Consider the following 24,516-nt stretch of genomic DNA (forward strand, 5'->3'; position numbering starts at 1 on the left):
TACCTGGACAACCCCATAGGCAATATCAAGGCGTGGCACCAAATTGCCACACTCATACCCATCACTCGACCTAAGCAGTTGGTCATGTCAAAACCAGAAAGGATTTAACACAGCCACCATGGATAGCAGCAGTCATTGATGCCCTAAACCTGCCTGGAACTGCAGACACGACTTGAGCCACTGTGTCCCATAGGGCAGGTGAGTAGCACCCTAGAAAACAGCTGGCTTTCACCGAACACAGTACAAGGATTGTGGAAGAACAATTAGTTTATCAAATGTTGCTATTCTTTCCGACTCACTATCAGGTGGGTAATTAGTATTTATGATACTGATGGACACCTACACCCTCTCTGGAACAGGATGCCGTGTAAGAAAAGCAGGGTCACCTGGTGATGGGCGAAAATGTCAAGCAACCTCCCTATAATCTGGTGGTCATGAACATGGTTTCCCCAAAGTGGCCAATAGGGTATCTTTAAACGTTAATAGGGGATCGGCAGGTGCTTTACCAGGCACCTTTGTCAAAACATTGGTCTTGGGAAACATCCTTTATGACGCAACTTTTACCACGCAGTACCTTTACAACGTTGGATTTTCAACGCAAGTCATTACAACGACTTGCGCTGGGGGGCGCTCTAGGATAGGTAATAGTTTAATTTACTATCCAAAACCTTCCCTACTATCCATGGGGGCTGGAGTTGGAATAGTAAATTAAACTATTCATTATCCAGCACCCCCCAACGCAAGTCGTTGTAACGACTTGCGTTGAAAAACCTGCGTTGTAAAGGCAGGCGTGGTAAAAGCATGCGTTGTAATAGCGTACATCCTTGGTCTTCACATCCATAGTGTGAAGTTTTAGATCCATTACTTCTGCTGCCCTATACCTAACAATGGTGGAGGATGAACTTTCCTCAGTGGCAGGGCAGAGAGATGAAACAAGGGCAGTATCTGGAGAAGTATCGAGAACAGTGACTCCTTCGAGTAGTTCATGCAAATTTACTTCACCATACTGGGAAACAAAATCATCCTCTCATCAAAATTGTCGTAGTCTGAATCTGTGCCAAAAGACTGTGTGGAGCCTGGGCCCTACAATGTGGTAAGGACAAAAGATCGGAATCAGATAGATTGGTCACCAGCTGCACTCCTGTAGGAACCTGGTGCAGCCTTGGGTGAGATCATGGTGGATTGTGTTCGGTGTTGGTAACCACAGTGGGCTGCAATTTTTCCTCCGGTGTCAGCACTGGAGTCTATGCAAAGTGCAAAAGGAACTGGCATAACAGGTCATGTCCGAACTGAAGTCAGTACCGAAGCCTGTGGGGAACCAATGTGGGTTTGAAGTGCCAGAAAATGCTCCTGTGGATCTTTGTGGCCTGACGGCATGCCAGAGAGAACCAATGAAGTGCCAACAAAGTGTGTTATGGTCTCCTAAAGTCCTCCACTTGCTGCAGCGTAATTGACAGACTTTTGGGTGTATTGGGACTATACTTGGAATTGGCTACAATGGAGATCAGGAGCAAGACTGGGAGGTTCATTGATGTCCTCACCCTCTCTGGAGTTCGAGAACGGCAGGAAGGGGCCAGTTCCTTCATTGATTTCTTATGCTTCATTTTGGACTTAATGAATACTTTGACCTCTATGATGATCAGGTCCTTTCAACTTTGAGCAGTCACACGTTGGAACCATCCAGGTTTTGAAACCAACAGCTTCACCCTGCCATAAAGTATGGCCTTGGGATTCATCTGAGCGCAGTTGTTGTAGGCCCTGGAATCAATGCTTAGACCCCAGGTAACATAAGCATACTCAATGAGGGTCAGTTACAGACATCTGGTTGTGACACACCCTATGTGGCTTGAACCCTGTTTTAGATGGTGACATTTTTCCTTGCACACTGTGTGGAAACCTTGCAAGAAAAAGCCCTTGGAGAAGCCCTGGATCTGTGTCAGAAGCCATGGAACGAAAAGAACTACCGTTGGTGTATATGGATACCGCTTAAATGCGGCCCTGCTCATCACTTCTGGAGTGGAACAATGTTGGCACAGAGCCCCACAACACCACCTACCTGCACGCAGAAGTACAGCTTTGAAGTTTTTTGATCCAATTTGATGCTCAGGAAATATTCACAAGGTGAGGAACCTGTGGTTAGAATTATCCATCAGAATAACTATTCTTCTCATGTGAACACCAGAGTAGTTGAGTCTTCTTCAAGACGCAAATTTGAGAGTGAAAATATTATTGCATCAAATAAGACAGTAAAAGGTGATAGATAAGATACATTGTGTGGTGCCACTGCAATTTCAGACCTCTGCTTCCATCAACATTTGAACTGAATGGCCTGTGTAAAATGTGTTTTTTGAGGTTTTTTACTTGTCAGACAGAGGAAATGTCATTGCAAAAGTTGCCAGCGCAACATATTTTATCACAAAATATTAGTGCAAAATGACACCTATGCAATGTTGGTTTTAGTGCCCATGTTGTTTGTAGGAGGCTAAGTGAGACACACCCATGGATATGCAAGCCAATTTAATACAGATCTTTTGAAAGTTTATCAATGGAAAGGTTTTCTATTTTAAAAAATGTGGTACTTGGAACTGGATCATTAAACAATAGGAATTCATTGTTCATGAACTTACCCTTGGACCTGTTTGTCCTGGTTGTCCGGGTGCACCTGGTGGTCCGGATGGTCCCCGTTCTCCTGATAGTCCTTGCGGACCCATGATTCCTGTGTGACCTTTGTGGCCGGGTGTTCCGGGCTCACCAGCCGGGCCTTTCTCTCCCTGGGCTCCTTTGTCACCTTTAATGCCTGGATCTCCCTAGATAGAGAATGATACCAATGAAACCCTCAGTATTGTATCTCCACCAATCACCATATTAGAGTTACCATTATAATTATATTCAAGACCATTCTATATGTAATTCAAATTGAGGTCCCTCACTGATGAACCTCTGCTGTTTTATGCAAATTAGGATGAAACATTGGGAGCTGGACAGACAACGAGAATGCATCATTTGCAGGCAATAACTACCAGTATACGCCTGATCATGAAGCAACCTCTGGCTGCCTGCCAATAGCATTCTTGCCTTTAGACACGTAGCAATAACTTCAGTAAATTAGTCACACCCTTTAATTGCCCGAGTTGGTCATTATTAGCCATTGGTACTTGCAGCTTTAGGCAGTACCATTTAATTTGAATTTAATTTTCTATACATGAGACAAATCATCTTTCTCCTGTCCTTATGCACAAGACTTTATTTTTCCAGCCTGCTATAAAAGGGCTCATATGCGATTTGTGAGGAAGCATGATACTAACTCAGACATGGGTTTTTGGCAAAGCATACTTAACATATTGTTTTCATTTTTTTAATAACTCTTCAACCCTGAGCGGAAGCAACATGGAGGGAATGTGAATGAATGAATGAATGAATGAATGAAGGGAGACTTATACCGCGCAACTTAGCCCAAGGGCATCAAGGCGCAATGTGGGCGTGGGGGCAGAAACAAGGAGGGTGGGAGAAAGTAACTCAGATGGCATGGGTGGGGGACGGAACGAACACGGAGAGAGGAACATTGAGGGGAGCAAATGGATGAGAGAGAGCCCTGCAAGAGAAGCACTTGGGTGAAAATGCAAGCCGGGGTGGAAAAAGCACTTGAAAGCATCAGGAAGGAGGATAGGCAAAGGCAGAAGGGCAGCAAAAGAGCAACAGGAATGAGAGCGGCAGAAGGGGAGAGATACACAAGGGACACAGCTGGAAAACACGCTGTCTTGCACAAGTCTTAAACAAAATTATAAAAACATTTTTTGGAGCACCGGAAAATGGAGTAGCGCAAGGACACAAGTAATGTGTCCATGCTCCAGGAGAGGCCCAAGCACAGTCAGTGGAAAGAATGCCCACACATGCCAACATAGTAGAAGCAAGCAAATGACTGACAATTAAGTCAACCAATGGGAAGCAAATGGCGGGCTCTACAGCCACTGTAAGCTAACCTAACATTATGTTTTGCAACAAACAGTGCATGAGCTATCTCAGGCGAGACCTAAAACATCTGCGGCAAAAGAATTGTTAAAGAAAATTAATTACTTCTTAAGAAATAATTACTATTTGCTACTAGAAAGCCAAAAATAGCATTCACGATGTTAAAGTGTGCACTTTCCCATTTCACAAACTGGCATGCCAGTTCAGTGATGTTAAGGCTGTCACAATTTGCTATTTGCTGTCAAAAATTAATTATTCATGCAACCCTAAAATCTGGATCACAAAGTGTGCGTATTCTGCTCTTGGGTGACTATTCTAAATATATATGCAGCATTTACTGCAATAATGAGGACCATTCAACATACCCGTTCACCTTTCGAGCCACGTTCACCAACTTTCCCAACAGCGCCCTGCAAATAAAAAACAAAATGTAGCATCTAATTGTTGCAGGACATATTTTATCATGCTATTACTCAGTGTAATTTAAGAGACTCGTACTCAGGAATATACTAAGACACAATATCAACATATTGAATGTAATCGACTATTTGCGCACTAAGTCTGACTTAGATACCTGTGTACATTCATGTTTTGTATTCACAAAGCCCTAATTAAAACTTGAAGGGGCATATTATCAAGCACATGCGATAATTATCGCAAATCGCGCATAGCGCGATTTTCATTATCTCCATCTATCGCTGGATTTCAGCGCTGGGTTAGTGACGTATTATTAACGCTTTTCACCCAGGCGAAATGAAATCCAGCGATAGAGGGTAATAACATGCATTAGCATGAGAAAAGCAGCAAAAAATGACCTGCGATAATGTAAACTTTGATAATAGGCAGGTGTGGACTTAGCCCTGAAATCCACCTCCCATGTTACAGATGGCTAAGTCGGATTAATAGCAGGAGTTAAAATCCTGGGAGAAAGGGTCCTTTCCGCTACTTTGATCATCGATTGGCGGGTCTGGGGCGTCCTTGTAAATATTGCAATGCAGTTTTAGTGATGTTTACCCATGTTGTTCTGTGAGCTACGTCCACTTTGCATGTCATTAGCGATAATAATTGCTGACATGCAAAGCAGAGAAAAGACGGCTGCTAACTCAAGGAAACACGGGTTAGCGGGTCCTTGAAATTAGAGCGATATTTAAATCGCAGCTTTTTGGCCGGAAACGGACGCTAATGCGGCGAAATAGGGCTTGGTAATATGCTCCGTAATATTGCATGGGAGTAACTCTCCCCATGGATAACTGAGGAGCTTTTCTGGACCATCTGCAAACGTAATGTACTCAGGTCAAAGTCAGAAGTAAACACATATTCATGGTGGTAAGTGGAGGGAACACCCTCAAAATTGCTGTGACTAGAATGGAACCGGTTTCTTCATTGGAAAATATTTTACCCTATCAACGAAATGAAGTGGAAGTTAAGGGCCCGATGTACTATAATTGCATTAGGAAAAAATGGTTGCAATTTGCGCACCCGACATTTTGAGAATAGTATTTTGATAACTGACCTTTCTAGTGATAGGTTGGTTTACAAAATACTGAATCACAGCGGGTCACAGAATCATCTTCCTAACTAGTAGCCATTAGGCTGGTTGCAATTTGCGACCCTCTTGATTGACTGGAAACACCTGACCTGGTGTCCTGCAAGGGATAGCAGAACACGCCCATCACTATGGTTTTTACCCCAAAATATTTTCAAAGCAGCCTATATTGCTTAGCGGAACCAGTGCAGCATTTGTAACTATTTTAAAAAGTATTTATTTTGGGAAATGTACAGGAACAAGGGAGTGGTTGCAAGAACCACTGCCTCCCCCCTAGATCTGCCATCACAGTTCTTAAAGGCATTCCTTCCCCTTTGCGACTCAGTTACCACCCCAACTCGGGAGTCTGTAACTCAAGAATGGTTTGCAACTGCAATTTTAGCCGTAAATAACTGATACATTACTTTAGCAATTGGAGGTAGGAGGGGTAAGGACATTTCACATCCCCTCCTATTTGGGATTCAGAAAGGATGGTAAAAGTGCTTTTGTGAGTCAGAAAGAATGTTCCAATAGGTAAAAGGGCTTTTGTACATAAACCCTGTGATTTTGCAAATACAGGGTTTATAATCGCCAAAGAGCTTTCTACATCAGGCCCTACATTTACCTTTACTGGTATGCATATGCAAATGTATGCTATGTACCTTTATGTATGTACACATGGAAACTTATCAGGATCATGAAATTCAAAAATAATTTTGCAAATACTCCTGGACATGGGTGACTACACAATAGTCCCACATTTACTCCAAATGTAGGAGAAAACCTACTGCTCTTTGTGAATTGGGCACTGCAACAATATAGCAGGTGGCTGTATTGGCAGACTGACGATGCGCAAACACTTTTGTGTGGCAATTTGTAAATGTAAAATGTAAATGTAGGTGTACTTATATAGCGCAACCTGTCACCCAAAGGGCATCCTGGTGCTTGCTTAGGGAACCCGTCCTGGTATTCCCCTGTGAAAGGCCCCGGCAGGGTCCACAAGGTGAAAGCCAGGCATCCCGCCGCGAGGGGCCGTTGTGGAGATTAAGCAAGCTATTGCCCAGAGTTGCAGAGTGAGACCCCGTGAGTCGAGTAGGCACCGGAGCGAGAATTGTCGAGGCCGTGGAATTTTGAGCCCAAGACCCGCTGAGGCGGAGAATCGAACCCTGGTCCACGGTCGATCCCAGCATCCGGGTCTGCCGCCTCTAACCACTGAGCCACACTACCACAATTTGTTGTGGTAATATGTGCATTGATTTGCAAAAGTAGCTGCAAATAGTATAACAGAAGCTTTAATCTACATGCGATAATCAGATTTATTTAATTTTGACGTATTTAAAAAGTAGTTTTTCAAACAACAGTGGTACCTTTAGGAAAAATATACTGGTTGAATAAATATAGACTCAGTCGTAACTATATTGTTTGGACTTGTCCAGCCGGCCAGAGGTCTGGTATTTACTTGTGGTTGAATATAAGAAATGTTACACAACAATTCACAAAGTGGGGCACAAGCCTGCAGCCTACTTAACACATGTGCAACAGACATTCAGTGACATAACTGGAACAAAAGGGCTTGTAGGCAAAACCATGAGGTTTGATGTACCAGTAAATGCACAATGTCACGGAACATAACCAACACCTTTACATTATTAGTACACATGAAGTTTAGAGCTTGTGTAAGGTGTTATTAGAAGTCGACGGCGTTTCGATCCGTTATCTTGATACACGGATCATCATCATGACATAGGTAGTATGCCTAACAATTGTAGCCTCAGATGCCGATAAGATGGGTCAATTAATGTTGTAGGTCCTGCAACTTGAAAGCGGTGGCGAAATGTGGTGCTTCCCTATTATTAAACGTGAGAGGCAAAAAACGTCAATGCGGGCGACTGAACCGATGCTTGGATGGGTCGGTTCAATTAATTCCAGGGTGAAGGGCCAACAGCATGATAGCCGGGCAGAAGAGAAGAGCAGCGGCGCAATTGCGGGGTCTGCAGACCAGTATATTTTCCTAAAGGGACCACAGTTGTTTGAATAGCATTATCCCCAAGGTCCCTTTCGACTTAATTGGGTCCCCTTGTTGCTTCAAATGTATTTAGAAAGGTTTTACTTTGGGACCCAAGTATGTTTAATTGCTGATGCTTTTCTTCAAATTTAACTCACAACCCCAAGCTCATTCACTTTAGGAGAACATTCATCACTCTGAGGGATGCCTTGGAGAGCACGTAGCAGATAATAGAAAATCATGACTTAATCAATCAATAAATGATCTATCTTTGATTTCGGATAGGTGCATTGGAATGAAGTTAGAAAATTCAAAATAAAGCCCAAATAGAATCATTTCGTGAAGAAAGAGTAGCCATGTAAAAATATTGCCGGAAAAGGAAATCGGTGATTTCAGAGTTATGAATTCTCAAAAGACTGCATGGTTATTTTTAGATTAAAGTGGCCAGAATGAAGCAAGCCAGTGCTATCCAATTTGAATAATAAATGAGCGAGCAATGAGCTCTTTTGAAGATAAAAGAGGCAGGATACTGACCTCTAAATATGAATCAATTCCTTAATTAACATATATTGATTGTTTTTATGTTTGATAACAGAGTAAAGGGTTTCTGTTGTGATGTTTTTTTTAAATCAATAACTTGTGAACAAAGATGTGAATTAGACTTTTAATTAATTGCTAATTTAGTATGTAGCCGTAGAAAACTGAAAATGTGACAATTGAAATTACATTCCTCAATTGATAGTGAACAATGTTACTATGAGGTGATATTCCATCAATGCAATAGTAATATATATATATAAATCTGCAGAATGTAACATACATGCAACATCCAAATCTGCGACTTAGCTCTCACCAGGAATGACAACGTATGTTTAATTAATTAAAAAATGTAACTTACGATGAATGAAACAAGTAGGCAAATTATTATAGATCATCTGCTGAACTTTGCCTCAGCATTTACGAAAGAAGGGTAAAAAACAAAATTATGTAAAGTTTATAGCATAATTAAAATCTAATTTTTATATATTATTGCACATTGACATATTTCGGGGGCAGGAAACCAGTTGCCATTTGTGATTGGCATATACAATAACAAACACTGTTTCAAAGTATTGTGTGCTTTTTGCATACTTTTGTGTAACCCCTGCCAACAAAACATTCAGCATTTGCAAAATATCTACATAAAAATTTGACATTGGGTATTTTACATTTGTAATGTAAATAAATGACAATGGATATGATATAAGAAGGGCCCTTACTGCTCCATTTGCCACCCCGACACCTGAAAGTACCAATTTCCAGCATTCAATATGCACAAAGAGGTAGCTATGGGCGTGGTATATAGATAAAAACACGTGATACAGTACATTTATACAAAAAAGGTTTCAAGTAGATCCTAGTATGTGGCATCATAGTAAAAATATGATTGATTGCTGACATAGAGAATCACTGGATCAGTAGGGGAGAGATTGCTCCACCAACAAAACCCAAGAATATTCCTTGAGAACTCACCTCTTTTCCTTGGGATCCCTTCTCTCCCGGCTCTCCCTATAAGATAATCGAGATGAAGATTCAAAGTTAGAAAATGAAGAAGCTCACTATATGCATGTGACTCCCAACACGGAACAAACCATTAATGTGTCATGTACCTTCTGTGAGGAGTATTGTGAACATTCCTAATCTTACTCTTTCTTGCCTGCACCCACACTCAGTGCCATCATAACACGTGATAAATTGAACCCTCTGTCTAACTAGGCTAATTCTAGATGCTCTTTCCAAGTGTACATAGTGAAATCCAGGTATTATTTCAAGCTGAAGTAAGTCTGCCTGAAACTTAGATGATGCTTCCTATCATTCATGCAGTAAGGCACAAGTGATATGGAGACATAAGGCCTGATTACAATGGTTGTGGTTGGACCGCCGACAGGCCATTGGTGGCAGTCTGACCGCAGACAGCCCTTCGGTCTGACCACCGTATTCCGATACTGGCGGTCGAAGCCTGAGCTGTCGAACGCAAGATTGACAGCTCCTCCAGGATCATAGATCCCAATGGGTTGGCAGTCGGAGCAGTGTCCCTGAATGACAGCGGTGCTGAATCGGATGAATCTGGCAATATTGCCAGGTGAGTGTGTGCCCTCTCTCAGAAACAGTTAGCAACTTGTCCCTTTTTGCTAGAGGAAGAAAAATAACTAAGTCCCAATCTCTTATTGGTGCTGGAATTAACACCCTTGAAGGCTGTCACTACTACAGCCCCAGGTTGTCAGGGAGGCCAGGGCTCCTGCAGGGTCCAGTCCACTATGGTCAGTTGGGCCTCTTGGAACCAGGCAGGGCAGGAGGCCAGCCACTTGACACACGCAGAGAAGTTCTCGTCAATGTGTGCCGGCAGGAGTTCATTCTTTCTTTCTTTCTTTCCAGCAGCTTCCGGACTGTCATCTTTCTTTAGGTTTTGACTTTTCAGGTCCAAAAATGTTCTGAGGCGGTTACGGTGAGGTACCAGTATTATCCTGTGCACTAGCGGGGATTGTTAATTCCCTGAACCGGATCCTGGCAAATTACCTGCAAAATGCCGACCTCGTTTTCCGACACTCCCTTTCTTGCCCCTCCTTCTTTCCACTTTCATATGACGATGAAGCATTCTCCCCTCTGCCAGTGCTAAAACTAGCGTTCGTACCTGCTAGTAGTTCAGACAGAAAGTGAAGGAAGAGTCTGGGCATGCCCTATTTGGGATCTCTGATTCAAAGGAAGAACTGTGAAGCTAATGTTTTCACTGTCAACTATTGCTGTTGCACTTTCAGATGGTTAGTAGCAGCCAAGCGGCTCAGTTAACACCATTCCATCCTTCCTGCTTCCAGAGTTCAAACATTAGTCTTCCAGAATGAGGGTCATTAACAACCAACAAAGAATGTGTATTAAGTCTCTGGAGCAGGATGTGAGGCAAACCAGTTGTAAACTAACTATATTTCAGCACAAAAAAACATTATAAGGTCACTTTCCCACTACATCTATAGGAAATCTACTTTGACCATTTAATTACATTTCTAATACGGAGTGGAAAATAACTTTGATTGTCATTTTCCCAGGGCACAATAAAATAAAGTGGCTTTTATTCGTAGCTAGGCTAGCTCATTAATAATTCAATGTTGCCTACACACTGCCAAACAGTTGTTGTAACCGAACAGTGGGTTACTCATGTTTCCTAATATCTAGCATGGCACTTTTATGTGTTATATTCACAGAGCACAAGTAAGTCACTACCCAACTATGGGCAAGGGAGACAATCACAGAACGAAACAGGATTCAGGGGTAAAAATGTCCAGTCGCCCCATATCGATAGCAAAGGGGCGCCATTAGTCACTCCACAGGCATGAGCAAAGTGGGAGTCCCTCATCGGGGTTGCCATGAAAGAGGGTTCCCTGTGATGTCATCTGGGGGCGCCGCCCAGGACCGCAGAATATTAGACATGGCAAGGAAAAGGATTGTCCTCTTTTCCCTCCATTATGCACCGGTGTCCATTTTACCACATTCTCACACCCACCCACCCATTCCTGGATGAACACGCAATTAGCTGAATGTCTTGTATCAGAAAAGGTCGGCTACCCCAAATGTGAACTAATTTACTGAACTTTTCTACGTGGAGTGGAGGTGTGCTGATTTGTGTGGGCACTGTTCAAGCAGGAGGGGGGGCTGACCTGCAGGTGTTCCTGGATTTCACTGCCCTACCCCAGGATGCCTGGAGTTGAACATATTGGGGGATCTGCCTTGTGAGATGTACCCCGGTAGAGACAGAGAGCTATGAGGTTCCCTGGTGTATGTGATGGTATGGAATGGCAAGTATTGCCTGCCCATCCCTCTGAGAGATGGGGGAAGTTCCTGCCATGGTATGTATGCCTTAGATGCCCTTGGTGGAGGGCACTGGTGTTGGATAAGGAAAAGGGCCTTTTGGCACTTTCCATGCTGAAGTGTTCAGCTGTGATGGCAGGTGCCGACACCTCTGTATTGCCTGCACAATCTTTTAACTGTTGTGCTTACCTTATGTCCTGCATGCTCATAACTTTAATGTATGTTGTTGCTGATCTTACATCCTGTATTCTTTTGACAATGACACTATGTGAATAAAAGGCTACGCCCTTGGTTAAATCACCTTAGGATCAACAAAGACAGAGAGGCAGCCGGGCCAACGGTAACTGCACTACCTAGGCTAGTCACTAGTGTTCTTAGTACTTGTATTGCCCACCTCAAATGGCCAGCTGCCAAATGACCACAAATAGAAACATGAAGAAGGTAGATGAGAGGCAATAGACAAGATCAGCAAATTACAGAGTCTAAAAAGTAACATTCATTCAACAGTCAAGTTGCAGGTTTTGTTGTATGTATTTATTTAACACAAGCTCAGTGTGCAGCTGTAGAAACAGCCAATGAGGTTCGCCATAGCAAGTGCTTCTTCAGGGCTATAAAAGGTAATGAAGTGTCTATGGTCAATGGAGTCAATATAGTAGCTTATAATAGAAGCAAAGCGTCCTTCATAAGGACGTGACCTCCAGAGAAGAGGTCGTAGGCCGTAGGTAGTGCCTATGTATCTTCAATCTATGAGTAGTGAACGTCGCCTCCAAGGTGGGGGTAAGTTTCAGAGGGCAATTGGATGCCTCCAGTGTGTCTTGTAAGAGTACTTGATTGAATCGGTGAGTGTTTCCAAGAAGAGACCGCGTGCCGAACACTATGGATTAGGAACAATGATTCCATAAAAAATGAAACAGATCCCAATAGAGAAAAGGCATCACATAGAGAGGTCCCAGGACCTGACCATATGATTGTCAACCGCGTTTGACCTTACAGCGATTTAGCACGTCGTCATCATCAGAGCAAAGAAATTTGTGAGATCACATGGGGAGGGAAAATGGGTCCCAAATGAAAACTATTAGATGCCCTCAATTTGGGAAGAGAAAAATCGATATTTATTGTTGCAATGGTTTATAAGCCTGTACAGGAGTTACAAAGAGATATATGGATACAATTATCTCAAGTGATGCGTGAGACCCAGGTCATGATGGTGGTACCATAAAGGCGCTACTGCCATGTATAGCAATAGTTTGCTTTGGAATATATACTATGGATTTCTCAGACAACTATTTAATTTGGAAAAGCCTGATTTCGGAAATGTTTTGCTCATCAACAATATATTTAGGTGCAAACAAATCTGCTGGTATATTCCCCACACTCTAGTTTACAGAGCCACTATTTGCAGGGCTATGCACATATTCATGTACCTTCGACTGTGGGAAAATCATGAAATTGTACAACTTCGGAACTGTTTTGGTTTCAACTAACCATTATGAATCTGGAAAGACTTGCAAATCAATAATAAATAAATTTGGAGTTTCCAAGCTGGAGAAACGAAAAGGAACCCTACCTGAGTTGAAGGCGATGGAGGATAAGGGTTTTCTCTAAGAAATGTGCTAATGCAGATTTCTGGTAAACAAACTCCGGCCTGCAGACATTCAACAGGGCATGTTTAGTTTAGATCGCTCCTGGAAATCTGCAGCTTGTGCTGATATCCAGGAGCAATCTTGAAATCCTTTGATCCACCAAGAGGAAAGTGATCCAGTCAAGTTGTAGCATATATACACCTAGAGATAAGTTCTGACTTCAGCCCAACAAAGGTAGTCCTCTGTTCCTGGTACTTACTGAGATCTTCTACAAGTGGGATAGCAAGGGAGTTATTGACCTTCATTTGACTTTGATGTGAAATAAAGCCACAATTGGCCTGCAGCAGAGCCCTCACATCCCTGAGCACCGGTGCCACTGCACCTGCTGCACCATGACTAGCTATGCCCCTGGCTTCTTTAGAAATGGTAATCGTCACAGTGTAGCACTTAGTACATACGCGATATCAGACAATGCCCACAGAAGACTGTTTTCAGTATCAAGAGTGTGGAAACGCTGACAAATAACTGGAAGGATGAGGGCCGACTGCTCCTGCAACTTTACTTTACAAAGCATCAAAAGGTCTAGTGAAGGAATAGACAGACCACCTGCATAAGGGATGTGATTAAAGGCAACGTCACTCCGTTTGCCCAACTTCTGTTTCCTGTGTTAGCTAACCTTTCTGCTGCAGATGCACTCAGCGGAGAATAATTCACAGTACAAAAGAGGCACACTCTGGTCTTTGGTAGTATATAAATACCTGTCAAGCTGCCACACAGTGCAGATAATTGCAATGTGCAGTCATTCAACCCGTGCTGCCTGTGAAACAGCGATGCAGATCTGTGATGTGCATCCACCGCACAAATTAATTTGAAAAATACAAGAGCTCTTAAGCCCCCAGATTCATCATGCTCCTCTTTTGCGAGTCCTTAATAGTGATTATTAAGGAATCGCAAAATATATAGCGATTTCTACATCTTCCTTATTTGCGATTCGCTAATTGCTAATTACAAATAAGGATTGACTCCCCATTCATTCCTATGGGCCTCTGGCCCATAGGAATGAATGGGGAGTCAATCCTTATTTGCGATTAGAAATTAGCGAATCGCAAATAAGGAAGCGATTTCAAGGGTGCCAGGGTGTCCAAAGGACACCCTGTAGCACCCCTGAAATGGTAATGTACACTGGTGTTGCGCACACACATGTCCAAAGGACATGTGTGCGTGTAACATCCAACATAGAAAAATGCACTCAAATTTTCGCTATTTACCACAAAGTCTAACTTCGCGGTAAATAGCGGCCAAAAATTGCGATTTCGCAATTCTAAAATGGTTCATGAATTGCATTGAAGGAATCGCTAATTGTGATTCCCTTAAAGCAATCGCAATTTGAGAAATCGCAATTATTTGCGATTTTTCAAATTGCGAGTTCATGAACCATTGATGAATCTCAAATGCCCTTTTTGCGGGCGCAAACGGCTGAAATTTGCGATTCGCACCGTTTGCGCTCGCAAAAATGCTTGATAAATGTACCTGTAACTTTTCACAATAGGAAAAATGGTCTGTACCATGATTTCTTTCTCCATCATCACAGAAACACACAAGGGATGTGGGCACACTTTATGAAGACATCGCCCTATCGACACTGCATGCAACTCTGTCAACCAGTCAGCAGCAATAGGCAATTTTGGGGGTTGTGCTATATGGATGCGAATTAAGAAGCAATTCCAACATTTTTGGGCGATCCGCATCTACCTAAATTGGGCTAATAAAAGAAGGAAACTGTGTGTGGTCATTTGCAAAAGTCAATGCACAATAAAGAATTTGCATGCTACGGGACGTGTAGGTCACTGATGTATGGTCTGATGATCTGATTGGCTACCAATCAAAATGATAGGGCACACAGCACTTTTCCAATTTAAAGAGTTCGTATGTTAGGAACATTCTCATTGACTGCCAGGTTGCTTCCATCCCATTAGTTATTTATAGCATACACATTCTTTCCCTCTTTTTCACTTTATCACTACAGATTCGTTATAGATGTTATTTGGAATTGAATTTGTTGTTTCAAAAATGTATGACTATTGTGATTCAAAATGAGCTGTTCTACAACTGACCCCCACCACCAAAACCTTGAGTGTGGCCAGCCATCAAATCTCTGACCCATGGCAACTTTAAAGAAGGGTTTCTTCTCTTTTCTGTATGTAGGTTTAAGCTTGGTTTTGGGGTCTAAGTATGACCATGGGTTCATTTCAGGTAATAAAATAGTAAAATTGCAACAGATGTGAAGAATACGTATAGTGAAATCTAAAAACGTGCAGTTAGTTATCTCTTAGTTTCCTGAAAGAGTTTATCGCTGAAAAACACAAATCCTCATACCTGCTATATTTAAAAGATATCCAACTATCCTATCCATCCCATTGTAGACACACACACAATGCAGGCGAAGACCCCATGCTCATTTTGCTTGTTTTTTACAAATGTGAAGCATTTACTTCAGCACCTCCTGGAAGTCAAGTCAAGTTAAAATTTGTATAGCGCACTACTCACCCAGAGGGTCTCAAGGCGCTTGAGGGAGGGGGGGTAAATTACTTATCGAATATCCAAGTTTTTATTTGTTTTCTGAAGGAGAGGTGGTTCTGTGTAAGGCGGAGGTGGGTGGGGAGAGAGTTCCAGGTTTTGGCAGCTAAGTAGGAGAAGGATCTTCCCCCCATGGTGGATCTTTGGATGCGTGGAATCGCGGCGAGGGCTTGATTGGACGATCGTAGTTGGCGGGTGGGTGTGTAAAAGGTCAGGCGCGTGTTGAGGTATTTGGGTCCTAGGTCGTAGAGGGCTTTGTATGCGTGGGTGAGGAGACAGAATTTTATTCTCTTGTTGACGGGGAGCCAGTGGAGGTCTCTCAGGTGACAGGAAATGTGAGCTTGGCGGGGATGTCTAGGATGAGTCTGGCTGAGGCGTTCTGGATGCATTGGAGTTTTTTCTGTAATTTGGCTGTGGTTCCGGCGTAAAGGGTGTTTCCGTAGTCCAGTTGGCTTGTGACCAGTGCATGGGTGACAGTCTTTCTTGTTTCGGTGTGGATCCACCGGAAGATTTTTTTGAGCATACGTAGGATGTTGAAGCATGATGATGAGATGGCGTTGACTTGTCTGGTCATCGAGAGGGAGGAGTCCAGGATGAAGCCCAGGTTACGTGCGTGGTCCGTAGGTTTGGGTGCGTTGCCTAGGGCCGGTGGCCACCAAGAGTCGTCCCAAGCTGAGGGGGATGATCCTAAGATGAGGACTTCCATTTTGTCCGAGTTCAGTTTTAAAGGGCTGTTCTTCATCCACTCGGCTACTTCTTTCATCCCTTCGTGTAGGTTGGTTTTGGCGGTGTTAGGGTCTTTGGTGAGGGAGAGGATCAGCTGGGTGTCGTCTGTGTAGGAGATGATGTTGAGGTTGTGTTGGCGCGCGATGGATGCGAGGGGACTCATGTATACGTTGAAGAGGGTGGGACTGAGTGATGATCCTTGTGGTATGCCGCAGATGACTTCAGTGGTCTCCGATTTGAAAAGGGGAGGCGGACTCTCTGGGTTCTTCCGGCGAGGAACGAGATGATCCAGTTCAATGCTTTTCCTTGTATTCCGACGTTGCTGAGGCGTTGTATAAGGGTGCTATGACAGACTGTGTCGAAGGCTGCGGAGAGGTCCAGTAGGATGAGGGCAGCTGTTTCTCCGTTGTCCAGTAGAGTTCGAATGTCGTCTGTTGCTGCGATGAGGGCGGTCTCAGTACTGTGTTTCGCTCGGAAGCCGGACTGTGATGGGTCGAGGGAGCCGTTGGATTCGAGGAAGGTGGCGAGCTGACTGTTGACGGTTTTCTCAATGACTTTGGCAGGGAATGGGAGGAGTGAAATGGGGCGGTAGTTCTTAAGTTCGGTGGGGTCTGCTGTGGGTTTCTTCAGGAGGGCGCTGAGTTCGGCATGTTTCCAGCTTTCCGGGAAGGTAGCAGGGTTGAGGGAGCAGTTGATGACATCTCGGAGATGGGGTGCGATAATGGAGTCTGCTTTGTTGAAAATGTGGTGGGGACATGGGTCGGTTGGCGATCCGGAGTTGATGGAGTTCATCAAGCGGATGGTGTCTTCAGTGGTGATTGGGTTCCAGGCGCAAAGGTTGTTGGAGGGGGGTTTTGGTTCGGAGGTGGGTGGGGTGGACTGGTTGCCAAAGCTGTTATGTATGTCAGCGATTTTGTTGTGGAAGAACGAGGCTGGAGAGTCACAGAGGTCTTGAGAGGGAGTGATGTCGTTGGTGCCAGCGGTGGGGTTGGTAAACTCTTTGACGATGTTGAATAGTTCCTTGCTGTTGTGGGCGTTGTTGTCGAGTTGATCCTTGAATGCTGATTTCTTGGTGGATCGGATCAGCTGGTGGTGTTTGCGGGTGGCGTTCTTGAAGGTGGCCAAGTTGTCAGTGGTTGGGTTTTTTCGCCAGGCTTTCTCGAGGGTGCGACAGATCTTCTTGGATTTCTTAAGGTCGTCATTGAACCAGGGGGCTTTTTTTGCTACCTTGCTTGATTTGATGGTTTTTCAAGGGTGCTAAATCGTTAGCGCTGTGGGTGATCCATTGTGTGAGGCTGATGGCGGCTTGATTTTGGTCCAATGATTTGGCAGGAGGGTTTTGGTAAAGCGATGTGAAGAGCTGGTTGGTGGTAATTTTGTTCCAGTTTCTGCGGGGGATTGGTTGTGGGTGGTTGTGGGTCGTGGTCTTTTTGTAGTTGAAGTGAACGCAGCTGTGGTCCATCCAATGGAGTCCTGTGGCGTGATTGAAGGAGATGTGCTTGCTGGAGGAGAAGATTGGGTCGAGCGTGTGCCCGGCGTAGTGGGTGGGGGTGTCTACAAGTTGTTTGAGTCTGAGATTGGCGAGGTTGTCCAGAAGGGTGGTGGTGTTGCTGTCGTTGTTCTTTTCCAGGTGGAAGTTGAGGTCTCCCAGTAGAATGTAGTCCTCGGAGGGGAGGGCGTGTGGGCTGATGAAGTCAGTGATGTCTTCGCTGAATTGTGTGCGGGGTCCTGGGGGTCTGAGTGTGGTCTTAGGGTCGGTGTGGATCTGGAAGTGAAGGTGTTCGGCGGCTGCGAGGTTATCGTCGGAACTGGTCGTGATGCGGATGGTGTTCTTATGGACGATGGCGATGCCTCCTCCTGTTTGGTTGATGCGGTCCTTTCGGATGATCTTGAAGCCGTCCGGGATGGCTATGGCGATGTCGGGCGCTGATGAGGCGTTCATCCAGGTTTCTGTAAGAAAGGCGACGTCCGGCGATGTGGTGTCTAGTAGGTTCCATAGTTCAGTTGCGTGTTTGTGAACCGAGCGGGTATTGAGCAGGATACACCTCAGGTGGTTAGTGTCGGAGCTCTGTTTGGAGTTTGTGGATTTTGTGAGGGTTCTGATGCAGTCGAACTTGCAGGAGTGTCAGGTGAAGGGTCCATGGGTGTGTCCTGGGGCGGCTTGGTAGCAGTCTGGGAGACGGCCGGAGTTGAGTGCTGAGAGCGTAGCGGTGTCGTACGTTATGCGTGTGGAGTGGAATTTGCGGGGACCAGGGTGTCTGGCGCTGGGCGCGGTCCAGGAACGGACGGGCGTAGACAGGCTTACCTTTGGCGCACCTTCGGCACGCAGGGGGCGCGTTCGCTGTGCGTGAACGCTGCGCATAAGCTGCTCTGACATAAGTGGATAGTGGGGGAGCGGAGCGAGGGAGGGTCAGCTGGGAGGCGGGAGCGGGGTGGAGAGACGGGCTGGGAGGCACAACAACAAAATGGCAGCAAAACAAAAGCGAAACAGGACGAGATTGGGGCACAAGCAGGAATATCGCTATGATGTGGGCAGAGGCACCGGCACAATCAGGCACAAATTATATTAACAAGCAATGCGAACTTTGCAATACAGCGCTACCAGATCAAACAGGCACAAATGATAATGCACGCAATGTGGGCTATGCAATATAGCGCTACGCTATTAATCAGGCACTACTAAAATTACAATCAATGAGAGCAGTGCACAATTAGGTATTTGCAGCAATGAGCAGTAAAGCGCTACGATACCAGGTGAACAGGGAGCGTGGGGAGCGACCGCTTCTGAACGAGTCAAGACGGTCACAGCGCTGGAGCATACGGGTCAGTCCTTAACTTTCAGTGGGAGGGAGGGTCAGCTGGGAGGCGGGAGCGGGTGGAGAGACGAGCTGGGAGGCACAACAACAAAATGGCAGCAAAACAAAAGCGAAACAGGACGAGATTGGGGCACAAGCAGGAATATCGCTATGATGTGGGCAGAGGCTCCGGCACAATCAGGCACAAATTATATTAACAAGCAATGCGAACTTTGCAATATAGCGCTACCAGATCAAACAGGCACAAATGATAATACACACAATGTGGGCTATGCAATATAGCGCTACGCTATTAATCAGGCACTAGGCACTTTAGAACTTAGGGTTGCCACTTCTATTTTCATGCCACTTCACCCCTCGCACAGGGGAAATATGTATTAGTGTATTTTCAGCAAGTTGGGGTGTACATAATGTGGGATACATTTCAGCTCATGAGCTTAGTTTTCTTAATGCAAAAACTTTAGAATTCATTTAATAACTTTTCATCCACATAAGCTTGACTTGTGTGCACTAAAAATCACATCAGTGTACGTAATTCACAAATCTAGAATCACAACTGCAAGACATGAAGACATTTATGCCCAGAGATGGAATGTGCGAGTGGGAAGGTCTGTGTTATGAAAGGGATTAGAACTTGGGAAGACTGTGAACAGTCATAAAGTCACAGCTTTCCATCATTCCAAATGGTATTTACCTGCTTTTCACATAGCAATTTGCTTGCAGAAAAATTGGAATAAGTGTCCAAATCCGCTAGTGGTCATTTCCACCATACTTGTTATGTTGTGGAAGAAAGTGTTGAGGGGCAGTGTCACGCTTGGAACTCTACAACTTGCGTAGGCTACTGTAACTATTCCTTATGATTGCTGTGCAATCTCAAAAAGAAGTCCAAGCAGGTGTCTAACTTTCAAAAAAGAGCTTCACTCCCATGGATCATGGCACCAATGCTTACTAGAACTGGTCTGATAAATGTGAAGCATCCGCCTGAAACTGGTCCCTAGCAAATGTGAGGCAGCCTTCATATGAATATGCCCCTTTAAGTAGTATGCCTACTTTATTACTATTGATTAATGCCCAAACATTGCAATACAAGGATACACTTGCCAGAACACTAATAAAGAATTTGTACAGAATAGTTGATAGCACATATTTAAAGATATTCCTTAATCTTGGAGTATATCTGACTGATTACACCTCCAAATTGGTAATAACATAGCATAACGTAAACTAGCTCAACATATTTGTAAATTAGTTGGTCTGCAAAATGGCAAGAGGCTTTATAGTTCACTGAAATGTATAGACTTTACATACTGCATCAGTCCAATGTACGCTTTTCACATGGGCTTGCCCTTGGCAAACTCAAAGCAGGATTGACCTTAGTGTTGTTCTTTAGTTGTGTCTCTGATCCATTAAAATAGCATCACCCCCCAGATATGTCATGTAACCTGATATTCATCATGAATAAAGTGTGCTGGTCTTTACTTACGGCTGGGCCTCTCGGTCCCTGAAATCCAGGAAGTCCGGGGCTGCCACTTTCTCCTTTACTCCCTTTCGGACCCTTGAAATAGGGAATAGAAAAATTAAATTTTGTTCAATACTTACATTTCCCACACATTATAATATTTTCTTAAATTTATGTCTCATTGCATGCACAACTAAGCATGGATTTAGATTTGGGTGATAATGAACAAGTCTCTGATTTCTGAGGAGAGTACTCAACCCAAAGGATAATCAACCAATGGATCCTCCAGTTTGAGCCCTTCTTCAAGAAATTAGAGTATGTTCTGTTACTGCCAGACTTTTGATGCCCCCCCCACTTCTAGTACCAATAATATTTTTTCTGATTGTATTTTTTAGAGAAACCTATTCTGAGAACAAACGTGACTCTGATCGCATGGAACCCTACGCATCAAACAAATTGATTGTTTTGTCTTGTTCCTCAGCCCACTCCTGATTCTTGCTGTTAAGTACATCCACAGTATTCTCCTGTTCTTTGGCACTCTAGATACAGTTTGGCATTGCTTGGCAGCAGCAATGCACTCTCACATTGCTTCATGGATACCTCATTATGGTGGACTATGAGCTTTTTATATCAGTATCTGAATTGTAGTAAGACAGAATAGGAATAAAATACAACAGTGGTAGGTAGACTTAGATCCATGAATCAAGGGATCAGTTACTATAAGATATATTGAAAGAGAGAGGACCACCAAAATATACAAAGTAAATAGAATTCACAGTACATTATATTGTACAGTTTAATCCCAGGTAGAAGCAACCCAGGGATGATTGTTTTAGGGTGTATTATTTTTGTTGGGGATGAGCAGCTTGGATGAGTTATGCAGGCCTCACTACCAAAGGATCTGCACTATCAACATCCACCATGCACATGGTGCATGGGAGTAACATAAGCCCCTGCAGTCCCTGCTGGACAGGCAGGGAACTACTTCAGGGCCCATTCAGGCCAATGAATATCTGGGAGATATGGAGACTTGGGGGCCCCACATCACATTTTGAAGGGAAGCCCCATTATTTTGTGTTACACCACTGAGAAGGTTAGAGTTAGAGTCAAGAGGATTGGTGGCACACAATATGACCCACATAGGACTAAACAGATGTCCACATGGACTACCCTTAACTTTGTACCCTATATACCTTATATACTTTAACAAAACCTAAACTCAAACTAGATCAATACACAGCTGAAACAACCCTTACATTTCATGATACTGTCTGGCCAGATAACTCTCTATCACCTAAATCTTTGCTCACTCCTTTCAAAGATGTATTGTATATTGATCAATAAAATGACCTGATACCCAAAACCACAAAATACAAAACATTCAATGCAATTTCACTCCTTGCTCATATGTCTAGCTCTCCGAAGCCTTTTCGTTATCACATTCTCTTATCTTCCATTTTCATCTCAGGAGTTTTGACACACCCACCACAAATTATCAAACATAACTTAATTTCTCTAGGACTTTCCAAAATATTGTGACAGCTTAACAGGTATATTATTAATCAACGTCTTTTGTCTAGTGTGTAATCTTCCAAAGGCATGGAAACTGCTAGGAACACAGTGGTGGAAGTTTGCACATGATAGGTGACGTATTTGACACTCTGGTACATAGTGCTTTAAATGAACATACTTTTTTTGTTATGAGAGAGTACCATTACTTCCGTATAACACCAATAGAAGTCATTTCATAGATACATTTAGGAGAAAAATGTGGTGCTTCCACCAGGGAAGAAAAAGTTAAAGTAAATTTACCTCTTTTTCCCACACAATTTTTCAATGTAAATAAAAAAATATTGCAGAAGGAAAGGCAATTTTCTACTCAACCTGGTTTGTGTAAATATGGGTTTGTACATCTGTCCCAACATCATGCTAAAATGCTCTTCTTGACTTGGGTGCAGCATAGGAAGCTACACAGGCACCTAAGGATACTTAGTTGATCACAAAAGGGTGGTTCTGAAAGCCAATCTTTTTGGCAAAAGGATACGTATTCTAGCCCCACCTACTTTTACTAATGCAACTATATTGCTAATGTTTTTATTGTATATACAATCACTCACTAAAATAAATGCTACCCTTTAGTTTCTTTTTTTTCCTAAAAATGCACAGTTTAATCGTCAAATTATGGAGCCAAAGTATCATATTTTACTTACATCACAAAATGAATCCATAAAGATTTATGTTCTCCAACTATGGCCCTGGTTCTGAGTAAAAGGGTAAATTCAGGGTAAAGGTATGCCATAATGACCACATTTGATGTTTTCCTCTGACAGACTTTGCTAGGTAAAACATGGGAACAAGCCCAGTAAAAAGCAAAATCATGCACTTTTAAGTGTGGTAAATAATTAATCTTCAGGGTATATTTCTTTCTAAGGTGAGGACTGTAGAACAAGAGCCCCAGAGTAAACACCACACCAGGAGTATCAATTTTAACTGGTAGCTTTACTACACAACCCATTTCCTCCCTACTTACAATCAAAGCCTACAGGTGAAATCAATGTGCCTATTTACAAATATTGATGGAAGTGTACATACCTGTATACCAGGAGCACCAGCATTTCCCGGAGCACCTGTTGGCCCATTTTTGCCCTGGAAAGAAGGCAATACATATGAATACATATTCTAATTTCCTTCTCCTGTATTTATAGCGTACTGTATTGCATTTAATAAATATGTTGTAGCACTGAACCAGCTGAGTAATGATCAAGGGTTCTTCAGTAATAGAGATATTGAGAGACATCTTGTGTACACATTTAAGATTTACTCTTTTTTTGATTTCCACAAAAAAACATTTCACATATTTTGAACTGTATCACATTTCAAACATGTTCTCAGTTTTTGGAATTAGGAGATTGAGTCCATAATCACATGGTTTTAAATCAAGCATTGTAGGCGGCATTAAAACCAGATCATTATATTTTAAAGTCGTCAGCTTATACACTACAACACATACCGTTCTCCAACTTGTCTTTTAAGATAGTCTTCGCTGCTAATGCCTGCAAACTCCATTTTCTAATCAATATTTTGCTATTGAAGCACAAAGTGAAAAATAATCCAATTGTAAACTAATTCAGTGAAAAACAGGAATGGATCCTCCCTTAATTGCCAGGAACAAAATCCAGGATGGTATAATACATTTTGGAACACACAGCTGCAACTGAGCACTACGCAGGGTGTATATCACACCTATAATATTACACAATGAACCCTGGAAAGAAGAAAATGTATCCCACAAGTGGAAGTAAAATCCAGAATCCTCCCATATACTTTAGGAGTTCCCCATGGTTAAGAATATCATAGCTTCATCGTCTGCTGGCAAGGTCTACAGCAGTTCCTAAAAGTCCTCTTTCCTAGGGATTTGAGCCTGTAACAAGGGAGTAGGCTTTGGCCACAATTGACGCTTGCTGCTGAGGGCTGTAAGATTTGTCAAAAGCCTAAAGGCAGTGAACCTGAGTTATAGGCTAGAGCTCCAGGGAAGGCCCTATAGGACGTCCGAGGGCCCTTAACAACCAGCATAGCCTGAGGTAGAAGGGTTATACTGCTATTACAATGTTCCACTGCTTGGGGGTAGACTCCTGTAAACTAAAAATGGAGATACAAAAAGACAAACATGGGAATTTGGAGTAGAAGACTTAGTCCAACCGTTTTCGGCTCTAAGCCACTCCACTGTTCTCAATGGAGATCTCAGTATTCAATGTTCTGATACAGGATAGTGCTTGACCAGTTGAACACTTATGCTGGGCTTAAACTGAAAAATACTTCAAGGACTCGCCTGTTGAAAATTTCGCCAATGTTCATTAGGTACAGAACTAAAAAAAAGATGATACTGGTGCATATATTAGCAAAGAGAAGGTGGGTCTCTAGTTGGCAGAGATACACACCCTGTCCATGTAGGGACCGCAATCAAAATCAGGGTAAGTCAGCTTCACACCATAAATTAATCTGTGCTCACCCTCTGG

General features: G+C 43.3%; 1 protein-coding gene across 1 annotated transcript in view; it reads right to left on the reverse strand.

The window, feature by feature from the left end:
* COL22A1 (collagen type XXII alpha 1 chain) overlaps positions 1 to 24,516 on the reverse strand; it is a 994,625-nt gene that overhangs the window by 23,149 nt on the left and 946,960 nt on the right. The window contains exons 57-61 of the mRNA XM_086966258.1: positions 23,093 to 23,146; positions 20,525 to 20,596; positions 9,012 to 9,047; positions 4,335 to 4,379; positions 2,628 to 2,807 (exon numbers count right to left, since the gene is read on the reverse strand). Of these exons, the coding sequence (XP_086822384.1) occupies positions 2,628 to 2,807; positions 4,335 to 4,379; positions 9,012 to 9,047; positions 20,525 to 20,596; positions 23,093 to 23,146 (387 nt within the window). The remainder of the gene's footprint in view (positions 1 to 2,627; positions 2,808 to 4,334; positions 4,380 to 9,011; positions 9,048 to 20,524; positions 20,597 to 23,092; positions 23,147 to 24,516) is intronic.

This window comes from Lissotriton vulgaris, chromosome 4_1 (assembly GCF_964263255.1).
Source record: "Lissotriton vulgaris chromosome 4_1, aLisVul1.2, whole genome shotgun sequence".
NCBI lineage: Eukaryota > Metazoa > Chordata > Amphibia > Caudata > Salamandridae > Lissotriton > Lissotriton vulgaris.